This window comes from Chamaea fasciata, unplaced genomic scaffold (assembly GCF_029207755.1).
Source record: "Chamaea fasciata isolate MVZ Bird 193981 ecotype frontalis unplaced genomic scaffold, bChaFas1.0.hap1 SCAF_4, whole genome shotgun sequence".
Classification (NCBI taxonomy): domain Eukaryota; kingdom Metazoa; phylum Chordata; class Aves; order Passeriformes; family Sylviidae; genus Chamaea; species Chamaea fasciata.
In genome coordinates this window covers 72,809,018-72,828,503 of record NW_027094089.1, presented here as the reverse complement: position 1 = coordinate 72,828,503, position 19,486 = coordinate 72,809,018, and the positions used below count along the sequence as shown (strand labels likewise).

General features: G+C 41.2%; 1 protein-coding gene across 1 annotated transcript in view; it reads left to right on the top strand.

Annotated features, from left to right (window-relative positions):
• The window catches only part of MSH3 (mutS homolog 3), an 89,726-nt gene that overhangs the window by 18,674 nt on the left and 51,566 nt on the right, over positions 1-19,486 (top strand). The window contains exons 9-10 of the mRNA XM_066181962.1: positions 12,365-12,477; positions 14,262-14,376. Of these exons, the coding sequence (XP_066038059.1) occupies positions 12,365-12,477; positions 14,262-14,376 (228 nt within the window). The remainder of the gene's footprint in view (positions 1-12,364; positions 12,478-14,261; positions 14,377-19,486) is intronic.

Below are 19,486 nucleotides of genomic sequence, written 5' to 3'. Positions count from 1 at the left end.
CTTCTTCCTCGAAATGTTTTTTTTTTTTCCATTTGTAAAATAATTTAAGTGGCTTTTTGCAGTTGGCTCATTAATGGTAAATCCTTGGAAAGAAAGAGTACGCACTGTACAGCTATAGTGCATGCTAAATTAACCCCTGGGAAGAAGAACTGTCTTGCTTTTTATCTTGTATTAGATTTTCACAGAACAGGAAATTAAGGTAAATAACAATTTCTGGTGAAAACATCCCACTCTTGAATTACAGGAATATGGCATAAGAAGAAAATATTTTATATTGGGGGTATAATTGTTAACACTATTTTTATTTATTCTTTTAAAGATAAGACTGTGTTTAAGCATCTTTGTACATCTCACAGGAAAGCCTGAAATAATTTGTTGAAAAATTAACAAGTTCAATTCATCACATTTAATGGACTCTTAAATCTGTATCAGCTTATCAAAGGAGACATTAATTACAAGTCAATTGACCAGCCAGATGTATCCTGTTTTCTGTCCAGCAGCCTCTATTAAAACCATTACAAAACATGCAAAGCTCTTTATCTGATGGAGATGAGAAGTTCCCCGTGCCAAATTCTGCTTTAGCAGAGAGATTTTGATGGTGTTTTCTGAGCTGAGGTGTGTGGGGTGAGCAGGGCTGAGGCAGAGCAGATCTTCCTGCATGGGCAGAGTGTTTTGTCCTTTAGTCTTACAGTTGGTTCCCAAGTTTGGACTAGGTTGTCCCCAGGTGTCAGGAGGGCTCCTGGACCCATCCTACATTTCACTTTCCCAGTTGTGAGGTGTTCGGGAGCTGCAGAACTCCCCAAATACGGAATATCTGCTCTTGGGGATGGACCCACGCACACTTCGTGTCAAAACCACACTACTCATTGTGCAAGGCAAGTCATGGCCAAACTCAGCAGCTTCTTCTTCTTTCAGAAGCCAGAGCTTGGCCTTCCTGGTGATTGACAGAGAGCTATCAGGGTTTGAAGCCTTATTTCAACATTTGTCTACCATTGCAGGGCTTTTTTTTTTTTTTTTTTTTTTAAATTAGATGTATGAGAACCACATTTGTATTTGAGGTAGAATTATTAAAAAGAGCATGCCATTAATGCACGTTACCAAAACTCTGAAGCCTCCTCTGGTTTTCGAGTGGAGAATGAAAGCATTATTAATTGCCAGGTTAGCACATGTAACCATAAAGATTCCTGCTCTTTTCTGTCTTCTCTTGCTTTCATTCAGATTACTTCCTAAGGAGTTTCTTGCTCACTTTCAGACTTGGATTTATTGTTATATTCAGCTCCCTACTCAGATCCTGCCATGGTTTGACAGCATTGAAGGAGAATAACTCCAGTAACAGCAAAGAAGAAAGGAGTGAGGTTAGAGCAGAACTTTGCCTATTGTGTTTATATTTGAAGGTAGCATCTCACTGGCTGTCTTTGTGCACTTGGAATTGGGAGTCTTTTTATTTTAATCATAGCTGGAGACCTCAGATAGAGACATTTCTGAAAGAAAATCGGGTAATACAATTTTCCAGCCTCATCTGGCTGTGAGGTCATTAGGGACAATGCACTGGAGCATCGTGCGGCTGGATCTTTCTTGGAAAAGTGTAAAAAGGCTTTGCAAGGTCCAGGCCATGTGCAAAGGCAAATTTAGATGGATTATTGAAAAGTCTTCAGAACAGTGGGTTTGATTTTTAGGATGGAGCTGTTTAATACTTTGGGGTTTTTTATGGTCTCTGATGACATCTGTAATTGCAGATGCTGACGTCTGGAAGATCCTGTTGTGGCTTTAAAATTTTTATTTCTGTAGCAGAGAGGGTACTTCAGTGTGCTAGTGTCCCAAATGTTGAGCCTCCAAATTGGAAGAGAAAAAAGGGAAAGACGAAGCAGTTACATAATCTATCATATCCTTTCAGTTGGAGTTGGTTCAAGTGGTTCTGTCAGTGGCGTGAGAGGAGAATGAAATGTGAGCAGTGAGCTACACATGCCAAAAACTGAAAAAAAGGGACTTTCTGCCATGGTCTCAGCTGAAAGAATATGGTTGGATATTTGGCATAAATGGTATGTCCTGTAGTTCCTGCTGCCCATAGATAAGGGAAGAACATATCTCTTACCTTGTAGGTGGGTGAAGTCCATTACAAGAAGACATGTTAAGGGAATTCCTGCATGGAGAATCCCTTAGTTTTCTGCTCAGAGCGCAGAGCTTGAATTCCTGAGGTGAGGAGCAAGCAGATCACCTGAAGCTGTGATGTGAGCACAGACCAGGCATCAGATCCATCCCAGAGCTCCTCACTGGGCTGTGTTAGCAGTGCATTAAATGTTTTGTACTCTCCTCTTTTCTGTGGCACAGAAGGGTCTGCAGGACCAGTGACTGTGCAGCCAGTCTGTGTGTTCTTTTCTGATTTGTGCAATTGGTCTACAGCTGGTTTATAACACACCTGATGACTTACACAGTTTCTTAGAATAATTTTTTTTCTCAAAATCGTGGGAAACTTTGTCTTGGATGAGATTTCTGGAGCTCAGGTGTTAGACTTTTTTTGTCCACTTTGGGAAACGCTCAAGGAAAGGAAGCCCCCAGCTTCACTGTATCACCTGTCTGAGTGTTCAGTTGGTCTTGTGGGAGAGAATGCAATTCATGGCTGCTTGGTTTTGTCCGTGCACCTCTGACCAGATTCTGCTCCAGGCTTTCCTGAATGCCCCCTGGGTGGTAGAAGATTACCTCTTAACTTTCTCCATGCCAAATGAATTCAATTTCCTTAGTCTGCCCTCGTTTGACATATGCTGTAGCCCCCTAATAATGGAATGCAATCATCATGCTGTTTTTCTTTTCCTCTGCAGCCTGAGTGAATGTATTTTCCACTTTTTAATGATGGCTGATACCCAGAGGACCAGGTATCCAGAATTTTCAGATTCAGATATAGATCAGGTACTTATTTTGAATATAGTTAATTATCAAAGATAATAATTCAGAATATCTGTTCAAAAATAGCTGGATAAAATTATCAAAATCCTGATTATGTATTTTGGATTTTTTCTCTTTGTTATTATAACTTTTTAGAGTAAGCAAGGAATTAAAGAACAATTGCAAGTCTTCTGCCTGAGTGCCATGTGTAATAACCTACCAGCATAGCTTGAAAAACATATGCTTTCCTTCCGTGTTTAAACTAAACTAAGGTGTTATGGGCTAATTTTGATTTTACTTTTTCTGATTAAGTCAGTCTGTAATCTTAGCCTGAGTGTTTATCAATAGGATTCAGCAGGGTAGATTTTTATCTGTAGTTGTCTTTAGTTGTCTTGTTTGGGGTTTTTTGTTTTTTTTTTGTAGTGGTGGAGGGTTTTTTTGGGTTTTGGGTGTTTTTTTGTTTGTTTTTGTTTGTGGGGTTTTTTTGTGTGTGTGTGTGTGTGAGTTTTGGGGGGTTTTTCTTGTTTTTTTTTTTTTTTAGTTTTTTGTCTCTTTTTGTGGCCTTTCAGCTCTTCCGTTCCCATGTGACACTGTGGGAATGCAGCCATCTGCTCCCTGGCCTTCCCCCTCCTCCAGACCATCCCTGGGACTCTGCATGTCTTGTTCCTCTCCAGGACAGCCCTCATGGGGTTCTGTAGCTCTTTGTGTTTATCATACAAGGTTCTGGGCCTCCCTCAGAGGAAGCTGGAAACCAGGCAGTGGGCACTCCATGTCTCTGCAACCCAAAGGAAGGTGTGTAAGAGCCTCAACAGCAGCTGGATCCCTTCTTGAGTATGAGCCTAAATCCCCTGAAGTTAAATCATTTCAGTGCAGTGATGGGTGGAAAATTCAGGTGTGGCCTTGCTGCTTGCTGAGGCAATGTGCTTTCTCAGTGAGGTCTGTATTGGATGTTTGGTGCTCCTTGTAAATATCCACAGCAATTCATGCTGATTAAAGGAACAGGAATTATGTTTCTGACAGTTCTTGGCAGGTAGATTAGTGGTAGCAGTGTGGGAGGTTAGCTCATACTGATTTAAAGCAGAGACTTGGATGGACCCTGTCTGTCACCATCTCAGTTATTTCTTATGTAATCATTGGAAATGATGTTTCATAAGCTGGTGGTGACTTCCATTCTACTTTCTGTTGATGTTGTTAGTCTGTGCTTGTAGAATATCTTTTTACCACTTACCTGGGCAAATCTGATTCCTACTTCAGCAGTAATCCTTAAAACAGAATTCCCAGCACCCCTGGGCTTGGAAAGGATGTCTGGAGATGATCCAGCCCAAACCCCTGCCCAGGCAGGGTCCCCTGGAGCAGTGACACAGGAACGTGTCCAGCTGGGTCGGGATGTCTCCAGACAGGGACACTCCAGGCCCTCCCTGGGCACCTGTTCCAGGGCTCTGCCCCTCCATGGACAGAAGTTCTTCCTCCCGCTGGGGGTGGAACTTGCTGTGCTTAATTTGATGGCCATTGCTCCTCATCCTGGCACTGGCACCACTGAACAGAGCCCGGCCTCATCCTCTGGCACCCCTTGGAGATGTTTGTATGGCTTGATGGGATCTCCTGTCAGCCTTCCCTTCTCCAGCGTGACCAGGTCCAGCTCCCGCAGTCTCTGCCCAGCACAGAGAGGCTCCAGACCCCAAATCCTCTCTGTGGCTTCCCCTGGATCCTGTCCAGCAGCTCTGTGTCATTCTTACCATTATGGATCTTCTGTGGCTGTTTCATTCTGCAGCTTTTGGCTTTGTTTTGGTGTTTTCTTTAATGCTGCGAAGAAGTAATTAACTTGAATTTAAGATTCTTTCCAGAAGTATGTTGCGTTGTAGCCATATGCTTTTAATTTTTAATTAAAGAGTCTCACCTAGGAAATGCTTTTGTTCTTTGGACAAAGCACTGTATGTTTTGCATATGTCAGTGCATTACCCACATAACTTCCAGTGTTTTGAGGGCTGGTGCTATTTCAAATATATTGAAATTAAAATGGAGATTTTTGTGCTCACACACAGCATAAGGGATGGGGAGATAATTAAAATAGTTTGGAAATATCGTTAAGCATTGAACTTGGCTTTATTCAAGCTAAATTTAGACTGTTACTTCTGCTGCTAGAGAAGATATGTCTTTGAAAATGATGTTTTCTACCAACTGTTTCCTCCATCAGCTTGATGCTAGAGAGGGGTTTTGATGGTGAGTGCTGATGACAGTAGGCAGAGATTTGACAGAAGCACAATGGTTACGACTTCACTGTGAGATCTAGTAGGTGGGAAGCCTTTGCAAAAACATTACAGGAGAGACAGAGAAAAGTGCTTTGTGCTCAGAAGTTTTTGCTGTTGAAAATGAGAACGTTTTGTGTTCCTGTCAGTCGGGACAAGTATGATCAGACAGCACGTGTCCTTGTGGAACAAGGAGCTGTGCATTCACTTTGTGAGGCTGTGTGATACACTGATGGTGCCGTGGGGTTCTCAAGAGGTAGTAGAAATGCTGTTGTTTAGAACAAGGTGATAGTCCACACTTTTGTATTGGAGTCTCAAAACAAATTTTTTCAAGGCTGTTCTGTCATCTTTTCCTTTGCTCTGCCTGTCCAGAACTTTTTCATTTATTTTAATCATGCTCTTCTTATTTTTCAATTTATTGGTAATATTTTTAAGTACTTCAAAGTTGTGGTTTTTTTTCCCTAAATGATGCAAGGTAAAGTGGTAATAATCTTGAGTTATATAATGTGTAATGCAGAGCTCCACTTTTCTGTCTGCCAGCCTATTGTCTGGTGTTGTAAACTTGCTTTTAGAATGCCACTTTTGGTAAAAAGCCTTCTAAAAGGCTTGCTATTTCAAAAAGAAACTAAAATAGTATTAAGTGGTGTCCCGAATTAGTGTGCTTGAGCTTGCTCAAAACGTCACTAGGAAGGGTATGAGGAAAAGTCAGGCTGGATATTAAACTACAAAGTACAATAGCAGTGGTAATATGAGGAATAGAGAATCAAAGAGGGGTACTTTGGCAGTCAGTAGGTGCAGTGGTGTAAACACACAGAGCTGCAGCTGCTGAACAGTTGAGACCAGACACAATAGTAAGGGCTAGTGTTGAATTAAAAGAGTAATTACTCCCTTTTTGTAGTTTGCTTGTTGAGCTGTACGTTGTTGTATGAAGTTTAAGACCCACACTGAAAAAAAATGCAGAAAATGACCCTATCTGATGGGAAAGAATGCAGATAATTAACATTTTATTTACGACTTGGCAAAAACTTGGGCGGCACAGGGATAAGAAATGCTCCATCCTTGAGAACAGAAAGGGTGGTTTGGAATTTGGAAATGATCCCAAAAGCACCATGTAGGGCTCACGTTTCATGACCTGTCAGCAAGGTACAAGAAAGAGAGATGGAGAGGAGCCTTCCATGCCTGATTTTAGGATATACAGCGTAAGTGTGGCGTTTCATTCCTTTGTCACCGGTGCATTTTTCGTCTTCGTTGTATTCATCCAGATATGTAGAAATACTTGTATTTACCTATAGGCATAATCCCTAGATGTCGTGAGCAAATGGTTGGCTTTGTGTCCTCACTCCTTCCTCACTCCCACTTTGATTCATAAGCAACTATTTGTCAATCATAGGGTGTAACAGAAAGAAATAATGCATTTCGTTAGTGTGTATGTAGTATGGCAGATATTTGGGAGGATTTTCCTGTGCTTTGTTTTGTGGTGTTCTTGTTGCCTTTGTTTGTTTGTTTGTCGTTGGTTTTTCTGTTCGATTTTTTCTCACTCTTGTTGATTTGTTTTTCATTTGGTTTGGTATGGTTTGGTGGTTTTTTTTGTTTGTTTGTTTGTTTTGTTTAATTTGTTTGAAGCCCTGCAAGGAGAGAGATTTTTGCTGTTATTTGATTGGCATAATCCTGAATGGAGAAACTGCTGATTTTGGGGACAGACTTGTGCAGCTGGCTTACCTGGCTGCCAGTAGCATACCTCTGTCAGGGGGCAGGTGGAGGGGAGCACTGGGACAATCACAGGGCAGATTGGTCCAGGCTTCTGATGAGACCAGTGTGAACTGCATCCTCCCAGCATCATGTTGTGTACAGCTCCTGCAAAACACAGAGGAAAGTAAATATTGCTGGAGGTGTGGGCAAGATATTGTGCTGGCTCTGAAGAGTTGTGTGATTTGATACCTTCACAAGGCACTGCCGTTCCCTATAAGCAGTGCTGGTCTCTGGGTAGGAACTGCTCTGTACTGGCAGTGTGCAGTAATCTATACGTGCTTGGAGTATTGAATGGAAAGAACTTCTACATCAGAGGTTAAGGCTTCATTTATCCCTCCATGTGTTTGTTCACAGCTGTAGATGGTGGAGAAAATGGGTACCTTTTGCGTAGTTTCTCTGCCACATTTTGAGTTGGGTTTTCTAACGCTCTTTGTGGTCACCTCAGCCTCACACCCTGTTTGAGTGGGCTGGAATTGTCCTCAGGGTCTGCCTTTGTGAGTGGTACTGGAGCAGAGAGTGCTCCCAGGGCAGTGCTGAGCTGTGGAGCTGTGCAGAACACTCACCTCATTTCACAGGGAGCCCTGCTGCCTGCCTGAGTGCTGCTCTCCAGTCTCTTTGGTACTGTTCTGTGAGAGCACTTCCCTGTGAATCATGCTCTGCACATCACCAGTGAGGATGTGTGAAACTGTGTAATAACCTCCCTGAGATCAAGCAGGTACAGGATCTGCGTCTTCTCTGTTCACAGAATCAGCTCCTGTGCAACTGAGGGAAATTAAATTGACGTGGTGGGATTGCCTTGTTTTGGTGTTGACTATTGCTCATCCTGGCTGTTCCTAGGTGCTAATAGTTTCCTAGCAGTTCTTGATCTTTTCTGCTTTCCAGGACATGAGTGCAGTGTGTCTCATTCCATTCTTCAGACAGGCAGATGGAAGAAGCCTGAAGAAGGTTTCTATTTGTGGGTGCAGATCTGCTACAATACAATTGTGCTTGTGTTTTGTCCTGTGCTACCTGATTCTGCCCTCACAGAAGGGATGCAGTGTCATGCAGAGCCTGCACAGCCCTTTGCTTTTCTCTAACATCCTTACTCCATTTCTTTGGCAGCTCCTGCCTCTGAGTTCCTAAAGCTAAAACAATGTTTTCTTCGAATTTCTTGGTTCCAGGCTTGTCAGTGTGGTTGGAGTTCTTTTCAGATGCAGTTCTTACCGAGAAAATCAAGAAATGTGTTGAGAAATCTTGGTAGTTTGGATGGAAAAAGGCAAGCAAGGAGTTTTTCTCAAGTTTTTCTCTGTGTCTGTATATATATTTGTATGTATAAATCCATGTGGGTAAGCAGATACACGTATATGTGTATATGTATATTAAAGTGTGTCAGAGTTGCCTCTTGACTTTTTAGCAGCTTCTGTCATTCAGGAGAGGTTTGGGATGGGGTGTTTTGGAAGCTGGAGGTCCTGTGAGGTAATGTGTTGTGTATAACACACTGATAACATCCATGTGGTGATTTCTTTTTGGTCTTCATGGACAGCAACAATTTGTGTCAGATATTCAGATATTCAGAGAAGGTGACTGTGCTGCTGTTTTCTTGCAACAGCAGTCTCCATCTCTGGCATCTGAAAGCTGCTCAGAGCAAATGTGGGGAAGTACTTGAGTGTGACTGCAGAAAAAGCTGTGCTTCTAAAAATGTGTGTGCTCAGTGCCAAAAGAAAAACTGCTTGGAATTGTCCTTGAGGCTTTGCCAGAGAAGCTGCTGCAGCTCCGTGCCAAGATTCACCAAAAAGGGAATGGTTATTCTCAGTTCCCACAGACGCACTCAGACCTGAGCCTCCTGGCCTAGGAATGGCTGGATAACAAAGGTAACACAGTGGTGGCAAGTAAAGGAAATGCAGTTTATGCCAAGCATTGATTAAGGAAGGGGACACGATGTGCTTTGATATCTGAGAGGACTAATGCAGTCAGGTTGCCTTGCCCTGCTGGGCAGTGCTGGAATTTTTTCCCTGCAGTGACAGACTGGTCATCCCAGCAGAATAAACTGTGAGAAATGCTGAGAAAAGAGCTGTTTGAATAAGTTGTACAGTAAAAATTAAATAAATAATTTGTGGTTTACAGATCTGGGCTTAACATCAGAAGTAAGAATTTTATACTAAATTTTAGGAGCAGACACCTTCCCAAATTCTGTATCATTGATGTCCTTGTGTTGTGATACACAGCTGTGCGGGGAAATTTTGGTCCATGCACCCCTGCATGTGAATGTACTAAAGCAGAATGGGCACAGCAGGATAGTAGTTGAAAGGTAAAATCCTGCAGTTACTTTCTTTTCTTTGGAGGACTTGCTGAGCTTTAAGAAAACTCAGTTTGGATGTGTCTGTTTTGCAGTAAGTCTTTATTCACTTTATGCCTGTTTAATTGTGAATGGTAGAGCAGCAATGGAGTGATTTCTGATTTATTCAGCAAACTGCAGTTAGCTCTTGTGCTTAAAGCAAGCTCATTCTTAATAAAATATTTTGTTATTTTTTAGATATCTTGAGTCAGTTTCTGTAAATTAGTTTTATTTATGTTGCTTCCTTTTAGCTTCTAGCCTTTTTATAAATGTTTTTCTTAAGAGGCTTCCATCAAACTCAGAGCTCTCTTTTAAATATTTTTCCTACAGCACTTGTAAAGCAATGGATTTTAAGTGGATGCATTGAATTGTCAGATAAATAGAGGAATTATACCCAGCAGTGTTGATCCTTTTTCACTTTGCCAGCAGGGTGACAGATAAATCAGTCCCTCCAGTAACAGAATTGCAGAACACTGTAGGTTAGGATGCAGAAGTTACATTATTACATTATTACATTATTACATTATTACATTATTACATTATCACATTATTACATTATTACATTATTACAGTGTGTGTAGGATCCCATCCTTTATTCAGCTGTCTGTGGACACACTGATTTCAGGTCCTTGGCTGTGCGTGGTGGTCATGTCCTTGGGCAGCTTTTGTGGTTTATCTTGAGACGATAGGCAGTTCTGCACCAAACCCCGGGTGTGGGAGAAGCAGGGTGTTCTGGTGGGGGCACTGGGGCTTCATCCCTCCAAGCTCCCTGGTCACTCAGTGTCCAGTTCAGGGGTTGCTGAAGGACTGGGCAGGGGAGGTGAAGGAGCTTTGAGGGGTTGGGTTGATCTCTGATGAGCTCAGGGACTGAGAGCATGGCTTGTTTTCAGGGAGCTTGGGAGAATTGAACTGCAGCTCATTTGGAGCTTCTGACAAGAGTGATGTTTACAAAAGTTAATGGTGAATTGACTTCTGATTTAAATAGGCATCGATGGCTGGAAAGATAAAACATGCATCGACATATCATCCTGCCTAAAATCAGGAAAATTACCTTTAGTGATCATCTTGCTGCACAAAGGACATACATGAGAACCTTCTGCAGCAAACTTTGTTTTCATACATCTTGATAAAAACGTAGTTTTTTTCACACATTGACTCTGTAACTTTCCATTTTTTTTACTTTATCTAAAACATTAGGTGCGTACTCTCAGTCAGGATGTCATATATGTATTTGATGTTGTTGTATCTAGAATACAAGTATTAAAATATGTGAAGATCTTTGCAGATCATTGAGCTAATAATTTTAAATTAGTGATTAATTTTAAATGTTTCCCATTCATAGAGCTGACAAACAAAAATACTGTCAGAAGTCAGTCAACATTTGTTGATTGTAACTATCATATTCCAGAATTTATGCTAGGAAGTTGGATACATTTGATTATAAAAGGGAAGAAAATCACAAATATGTTAAAGAAAAATGATGCCAATTAATGTTTAAGCATTAGAAAACAAACAGATGTGGCATGAACCATCCCGTAAAATGCACCCAAAGCCTTCCTTTTTGACTTTCATTCTACAAATTAACTCTGCAGACTTTGTTGAGCCTTTCTTTTCTGCAGTCATTGCTATAAAAACATAAAGAAGTAGAAATTAAAAATAAAATTTTTGTTTAAAAATATTTCTCTAAGTCCCTAACTCACACACCGTCAGCAAAAACGCCCTTTTGTCTTCTAAGGCTGAATCAAAGGTGCTGTGCTAATCTCAGGTATCATCCATCACCTCATGAAGTAAGGCTGAAGGGGTGTTTTTGCACCACTGCAGTGAAACACTGCAGTGTTTTACCATTTTACATTTACCGAAAGGGGTGGATGTACTAGTGCACATGATTGGTGGGGGTTGGAGCAAGGGGAAAAAGGCGAGGAAGAAAACAGCTGACTGGTGCTGATATTTTCCTTTGCTCAAGGAGTGTTTGCTCATTCTGAGAAGGGTTGGGGAGAGGGAACTCCCAGAGAGTGTAAAGACTGAAAACTTAATTTGATCAGTGAGTTAAAGGCAGGGAAAGGATTACAGAGCATGTGCTGGGGCAAGTCTGGTTAGTTGGACATGTGGTGTGGAAATTAACTCTCATTTTTAAGAGCTGGGCCTCAGAGATGTATTGATCCTTTCAGGTGGGAGTATGTTGAATGTAACACAGAAAATCTGTCTGTCTGTTTCTTCCTGTGAAGTTGAAAAGCCCTGCTAAAAGGGTATTGATTAACTTCCATGCTGTAATACCTACACAATCCCTCTCATTGGCATGATTCCAGTCTTCTCAAAGCACTTGGTTAATTCACATCCCATGGGAGTGTGAGAGTGAGTGAAAATCCTGAGGCCAAGTAGGTTTTGTGTGTGTCTTTTCACTGGAGCTTTCTTCGAGCCCGTGGTTCAGTGCTCACTGTGTAGTGTAGTTGTGCTCAAGGGGCACAATGTATTCTTCTTTGAGTTTTTTTTAACCAGCATATCTGTTCAACGCTTATCAACAGCTATGCAAATTGCAATGATAAAGCAGCATCCAATCTTCATTTCAGCAACCAGTTAGGAAAAACAGCCAGTGTGGAAATGCTGCACCTTGTAAAGTTTTCTGTGTTTTCTAGTGCTGTTAGACTGGGAGGAACTGCTGATATGCTGACAGGAGTGGGTTATCAGAAATAACACCCTTGGCTGCCTAGACTGCAATAAGACTAAAGGAAATCCAGCCCTTTAGTTCTACAGCATGGAACAAAATCTTCCAAGACAAAGGATAATTAAATATTGCAATAGGATAGGATAATAGCTTAAGTGTTTGATCATTGAAAGTCTTTAAGAAGAGATAAGGCAAATACTTGTTATGATTGGTGAAGGCATGTTTGTATCTACCTTGCAGGTATGCTGGACCACCTCTTGTCTATGTTTTGGCTGTGCTTGCTGCTGTTTGGGTTTGCTTTATTTGCACTTTCACAGAGGTTAGAAGAAACATTAAAAAAAACACACTATGCTTGGAAATGTTTTCAACCTGCTTTAGTAGCTCATCTCTTCATTCTTTACCCATTCAACTCCTAACAAAGCAAAGACAAAAGAAAGTGTACTTTCGTAACCTCCTTCAGTGCTCTTCATGAATGGAGTGTAAAAACCTGAAACTCGATTTTTTTTTTTTCAGGTTACAGGATGACAGAATTAGGATAGAAAGGATGGAAAACCTCAATTTTGAGTACAGCCATGCTTTCCAGAGGGTTACTGACTTCTATACAAAAGAGGTGCCTGGTACTGCAGGTATGTCATTCCAATTTTTATGCAAAAGAAGTGCGTGACATTACAGGTCTTTCATTCCAAATATCTTTGAAGCGTGCGTCCTATTAGCCTTTACATTCATGCAGGCTTTTGGCAACCTTTGCTTCATTTTCTGCGCAGTGACATCTTATGTTGGGCTTGGAGGAAAAGGAACATTATTTAAATAGAAATGAACACAGGGCTGCCATTACTTTTTTTCATAGCTTGAAGGTGTGTGTTTAGACAGATTTAAATTTAAACGTACATAACAGCTAAGGGGGATTACTCAACATCTGAAATGTTTCTCAAGTTCACAGAAACCCAGGATATTTGGGGCTGAAATAGATCTCTGGAGCTCATCTAGGCCAACCCCCCAGCCCCAGGCAGGGTCCCCTGGAGCAGTGACACAGGAACGTGGCCAGCTGGGGTTGGAATGTTTCCAGAGAGGGACGCTCCATGACCACCTTGGGCAGCTTGTTTCAGTGTACTGCCACCCTCAATGTGCAGAAGTTCTTCTTCATGTTGAAGTTGAACTTGTGGTTTATTTTATGGCCACTGCTCCTCATCCTATTACTGGGCCCCATTGAAGTGAGTCTGGCCCCATCCTTTGACACCCCTTTGAGGTATTTATATGGATTGATGAGATCCCCTCTCAGTCTTCTCTTCTTTAGACTAAACGGACTTAGCTCCCAAACTCTCCTGATAAGAGACGCTCCAGCCTTTTAATGATCTTTATGGCCTCCGCTGGACCCTCTACAGGAACATCTTGTCTTTCTCGAGCTCTGGAGCTGAGAACTGAACACAGAATTCCAGATGTGGCCTCACCTGAGCAGGGCAGAGGGGCAGGATCCCTTCCCTGACCTGTTGGCCACACTCTTCCTAATAGACTCTGGGATCCCACTGGGCCTCCTGGCCCCAAGGACACTCTGTCAGCTCATGGTGAGCTTGTTGTCCACAAGCACCCCCAGGTCCTTCTCCACAGAACTGGTCTCTTGTAGGTCACTCCCAGTCTGCTCTGGTACTTGGGCTTATTCCTCCCCAGGTGCAGGACTTGTATTGCCCTTGTTGAACCTCCTTAGGTTTCTCTCTGCCCAGCTCTCTCAAACAGTGTCCCCTTGGTGAATCCCTGCTGGCCACTCCTGATGACCTTTCTTTCTGCATGCTTGGTGATGACCTCCAGAGCCACCTGTGTCATCCCCTTCCCAGGGATGGAGATGACTGGCTGGGAGTTTCCTGGGCCTTTTTTCTTGCCTTCTCAGAAGACAGGAAGTAACATTCTTGCTACTAAATTCTAAAGTTCTTGTAGGTGTTATCTGAGAACAGGAGAACAGCTTTAAAAATATCCTTGAAAAAAACCTGAACTATTTGCGTTTTTAAAAATACCAGTTTATGTTGTGGTGTCGTGGAGTGAGTTTTCCTGTCATTGCAGCTGGAACAGGCACTGTAGTAGAGCACTGTGCGCAAAAATGAAGATGTCAGAATTCCATTCTTAGTTTGTGTATTTAGATTATTGTCATGCCAACAGTCATTTTTTTATGAGGAAAAACCCATGAAACAAATGTTTCATAGTTTGTTTACACTGTTGCAATGTTCTGCATTATTTGGAACCGTGTTATTGTGGAGCCTTGCTTTATGTTGATTTATAGATGTCATAAAACAATGTACGTACATTACATATTTCTATTAGAATAAATTGAAAAGCACATTATGCTTTTTCTACAATACCTGAGTAGCAGACAGTGAGTTAACCAGAAAATAAACATTTAAGAAGAAATTTTTTCTTTTAGGTCCTCAAAACCTATCTGTAATACTAAGCTTGGATAAGCCTGTTATTTGCTGTCTGGCAGCAGTAATTGCGTATCTCAAAGAATTTAATTTGGAAAAGATGCTTTACAATCCAAGGTAAGTTGCCTTATATAAATTTCCAATTCAAAGCACCACTTCTTGCAAATTTTATCAGATAGTGCCCCTGATTGTAATGAAAAACCTGCTAGTGATAAACAGAGTTTTTGTAAAAATGACACCTTACATTTGATTTCCTAGTCAGAACTGAAAGAATCAAGTGGTTTCTTTGGTGTTTCAGGAAAACCTTTATGAGGTATGTTTGTGTAGACATTACTGTCAGTGATGTGAATAAGCAGGTACTGCTGCTAGGTGTTACTGAAAACAAACAAGGTGCAAAAACTGGTAAATACTAGGGAGAAAATTTTTTGAGTTTGTTTATATCAACTGTGACATCTCAGCCTCAGTTTTAATGTGTAACCAAAATGTAGGGCTTTTCTGGGCAGTTTACAAAAAAAAATACTGTTGCAACTTAGCTTTGCAGATGTCCTTGCAGTTTGCCAGCAGTGTGTAAATAATGTTTTCTTTCTGTAGCTCTGGAGGTAGGTATAAACTCTAGTGTGTTGTAATGTTTAGGCAGTACTCAGCAGGTTTGTTGGAGTTGTTGAATCTAGTTATCAGTTTTAAAGAGAACTGTTTAATGCATCCTAGCTTTCTGGAAAATCCCTTGGCTAGACTCAGTGGTAAGTAGGAGTGGGGAGAAGGATCATGGCAAAAGCTGTTGCTAGAACACCACCATTTGTGCAAAGTTACTGCAAAACCACACAGACATGGATATAACCTTGTCACCTAAGTAGTCTGAACACTTGGGTTTATTAGATATGCTGAGATGAGTGCTCAAGATTTGTGACAGGCTTATGCAGGGGAATCAAATGAAAATGGAAAGATGTCACTGCTAAAGCTTCTCTTACCCTGTCTTGCACGAGTATAAAACATTGCTGTCCTACCTGGCTTAGCTTTGAAAATATCACTGAGGGTTATTAAATAAAACAGTTTTATCTATTGTGGTTTCTCTGCAAAATATTCTCCCAGTTGTCTCAGTATTCCTGTGTCCCATAAGTATGCAAGATTTAATAAAGTCAGTCTTGCTGAAGACTGGAAACCTAGAAATATGTCGTGTCATTTGTAGATCATTCACATGTTGTGTGGGATTCTGAGAGTTTGAAGCCTAATTTTGAAGGGCTTCCTACATTACCAGTTTAGATTACCAGCTGCATTTAAGACATCAACTGGAGGTGCCAGCTTTAAACACCGCTTAAACACTTTCCCAGGTGTCCACCAAAATATTTGGAAATTATACATGTGTTCTGAATTTTGGGGTGGATTTCATTCCTTAGGTTGCCCTTCTCTGCAAGTTGTATTTGAATGTTAACAAAAGGTTTGATGTGCTATTAGACCTAATGGGGAAGGGATTCCTGTGGCATCTTCCCTGCTGGTCCATCAAGGGATATGCTGATCTGTGGTGTTCCTGCACTGTGGTGTGCCTGCTTATCTTCTTTGCCTTTTTTTAAAAAATAACTGTTTCTTTAGTATGCTGGCATAGGTGGAGAAATTTTAGAGAACTTCTGAGGAAGAAAATGAATTCCAAGGAAATGCCATTTCTTGGTCAGCTCGTGAGTCACTGCTGTCACAGTGCCCTGTGTGCAATCGCACAGGAGGTGAATGTTCTTTCAGGTGGAGAAAATGTGAAATCCATCTTTCATGTAGAAGCAATTCAGTAGCAGAGGACAATTATAATTATGTGGAGGCTTATGTAGCAGCAGTCAGTCACATTTGTAACAGCTGCATGCAGAAATCAAGTACATTATAGACTGGGAAGGAAAAGCACTAAATCTTAGCATTGACATTTGCCTGCTGAAGGTTGTTCTAATGGATTTCTGGGGAATGTATGAGCATCTGAGGGAAAAGGCAAAGAAATACTTAATATCTTGGTGGTGTTCTGTGACGAAATAAAATAACATTTTTTGAGATAACTTTATGGTCAGGTGCTTGGATTCTGCTGTGTTTGTTTCTAAAGCCTTTATGCTCCAACTACCCAATACTGAGTTCCACTTGCTGCTTGTAGTGTGTCATGAGGATCATCAAACTGAGGCAAATATTCAGGCAAACTCAATGTCAGTATTTTTTCTAATGCCAGTGAAATGCTATCTAAATACTTAACAGTGAAAGACTTCTAAGCAAATGATGTCAGGCTCATGAATGTCCTGAATTAGAAAATAGAAGAGAAATAACTTCCATTGCAGTGTCAAGCAACTTAAAATTCCTAGAATAATTCAGGTCAGTGAGCATATACAGGTGAGTTGGAGAGCATGAAGTGGGAGTTGTGAGGTAGTTTTCAGTTAGTTAATGTGTCACCTTCTTTGGACAAACCCTGTTCTCCCAGCTGAAAAAAAAAATTTCATTTCAGTTTAGTAGGAAGAGTCATGAATTATCATGCAAGTCAAGGAATCCTCATTGGTGGGGGGAAAACAGGTTTTGCTTTAATATTTCGATGAAGCTTTTAAACCTACTTTTAAGATCCTAAAAATATCAAAACGTAATAAATAAAGATTTCTACCACAGCGAGACCCTAAGCTATGGCTAGGCTGCTTGAGGGTTCCAGCAGCAAGCAAAAATAGATTTAATAATGAATGGTACAAGTTTTTGTTAATCAGTGTGTTCTAATACCTTTACATATGGAGAGACCTTTATTAAAGGCCTTTGTCAAGAAGTTAGTATACGTCTAGGAGAGGTTTTCAAGTACATTTGAGCACCCTGTTTTGTTTCGAAAAACCATCATTTGCATAGCAGTTGCTGAGGAAATGTGTCTTGGTGTATTTCAGTTTTACCTCTATGTCTTCCAGCATGTTGGATATGGAGGAGAGAGACTTTGTAGGTAGTAGTTTGTAGGTTTTGAACAGTGATGGATGAACTTCAAGAAATGCAGGAAATAATACACAAAACAAAAATGGATTCAGCTGAAAAATTCTAGCCCTCTGGAAATACTAATGAATTCAAACATGGTTAATTAAATACAAAACATAGTCTTGAGGTTAGTATCTTTGGGCTTCGCTACACAGATTGTGGTAAATGTCTTCGGTATGGAAACTAAAGAAGATAGTGCTTCTGAGAAAAGGAGAGGCTTGTTTTTACTTCTTAAAGCTTTTAGGGATTCTTGCATCTCTTATCTTTGTAAGTTCATTCTGTGATTTATTGGCCCCTAGAGATCTCAAAGACATAGACTCTGGAGCTCTGTAAAAGGTAATTGATCAAAGAAAATCTGTTGCTTTCAGGATGCCTTGCAGCTTCATTCAGAAGTGTTAGAGATTTGGAAAACTAAAGTAGTTGAAAATTCCTGATCTAAATAACATGTGTTCACTTAGGCTGAGATACTGAGTATGAATTTATAAATATTATCTCTTGTGGAGAAAATAATGAACACAGCATTAAAACCACCATTCACTGCAAGCTTCTTAGGAGGCAGTCACGGAATCCCGGACTGGTTTGGATCAGAAGTGACTTTCAGATCTCTCCAATGCCACCCCTGACATGAGCAGGGACACCTTCCACTATCCCAGGTTGTTCCAAGCCCCAATGTCCAGCCTGGCAGTGGACACTTCCAGGGATTCGGGGGCAGCCACAGCTTCTCTGGGCACCCTGTGCCAGGGCCTCCCCACCCTCTCAGGGAACAATTCCTTCATAAAACTAAATCTCTCCTACTTTAGTTTAAAGCTGTCCTAACTGCTTGTGTAAAAAGTTGCTCTCAGTCTTTTTTATAAACCCCCTTAAATACTGAAAAAATGGCACGGATGATCCAGTTTCTCCGGTAACACATAATAACTGAAGTCTGGGGATATACTTTGCTGTACTAAAGCAAAGCAGTAACCTTGTCATACTCATCTTCATACGGTCCTACTCTGAAAAAGTAATTTTATGGGCAGGAACCTCATTGTCATGAGTATTCCCTGTAAGATTCCCAAAGCTCCATAGAAGCTTCTGTTTGTTTACTCTTTTCCTTTCTCTAAGCCCAGAGATGACTTGACCCTGCCTTGCCACACTCCTCTGTTATGGACTTGCCAGCTGTTTTTTCCATTACTTGGGTTTTGTGCTGCTTGAGTGCCTGAGACCGTTGCAAGTCTGTTCTTTGGAACTGGGGTCACAGTGTCACCTACAGGAGGAGTTATGGCCTTGTGATGCTGTCAGAATGATTTCTGAAAGGTTGCTTTCAGCATGCAGGGTGGGCTGGTAGCAGCACATTAGCATTTCACACAAGGGTTGTGCTGAGACCTTTGCTGCAAAACCAGCCCTGACTTAAGTTACCTACGGCTGCCTTCTGCCATTCGGTCTCTAAATACCTTATAAAGAATGTGGGTTTTTTCACATTTTTATCAAGTTCTGATCCCAAGCTGAAGGAAGATGAGTGGGTGGAAGCAAAACATGTTCTGTGCTGTGACATGTGGAATTGTTGGTTGGCCATATCCTGCAGGTGATATTGGCTGTTACTCATGTGCTCTAAACTCTCAATTACCACGATTAATAGCAGGGTGAAGTAACTCAGATAAAGAAAACACCTGGGTAATGTAAGATACACATAATTTATGCTGTGAAAACAACTTCAGCCTGTCTGATCTGAAAGAACTGTAAATATACTGTGAAAGAAGAGTAAATTGACTGTGCAGTGGAACAGAGTGAGTTGTCTTCAGACACTGCTGAGCAGCCCTGCTGTGAACAGAGTGCTAGGTGCTCTAAAGCCAGAAGTGTGGGAGCATCAGAACCAGAAAAATCCACAATCCCAAAACACTGATGTTACAGGGAGCATCGTCTTGGATAAAACCCTGGGATGAAACCCAGGAGCATCCTCTTGGTTTTGGAGAGAAGGTGGAAGGGCTTGGTTCTCACCTAGCTGAGTTTAAGAGACCAGAGGCTTAAGCAGTGACAAATTGGGAAACTGCTTGGTCCTGGGTGCAGAAAGGTGCTTTTGGAACAGCTGATGGGATTTGTTGTTTTATGCAGGGAGTGGGAGGCAAGCAGAAATCATTCCTAATTAATTTTTGCCAGCATCAGCAGTTGTGACTGAAGATAATAGAAAGTAGCATTGTTTTGTTGCTTACAATATTGTGCAATTTGGAAAGTGTTGTTGGTTTTGCCTCCAGTGTTTCCTTTGCTGGTCAACTTCCTTGGTTTCTGAAAT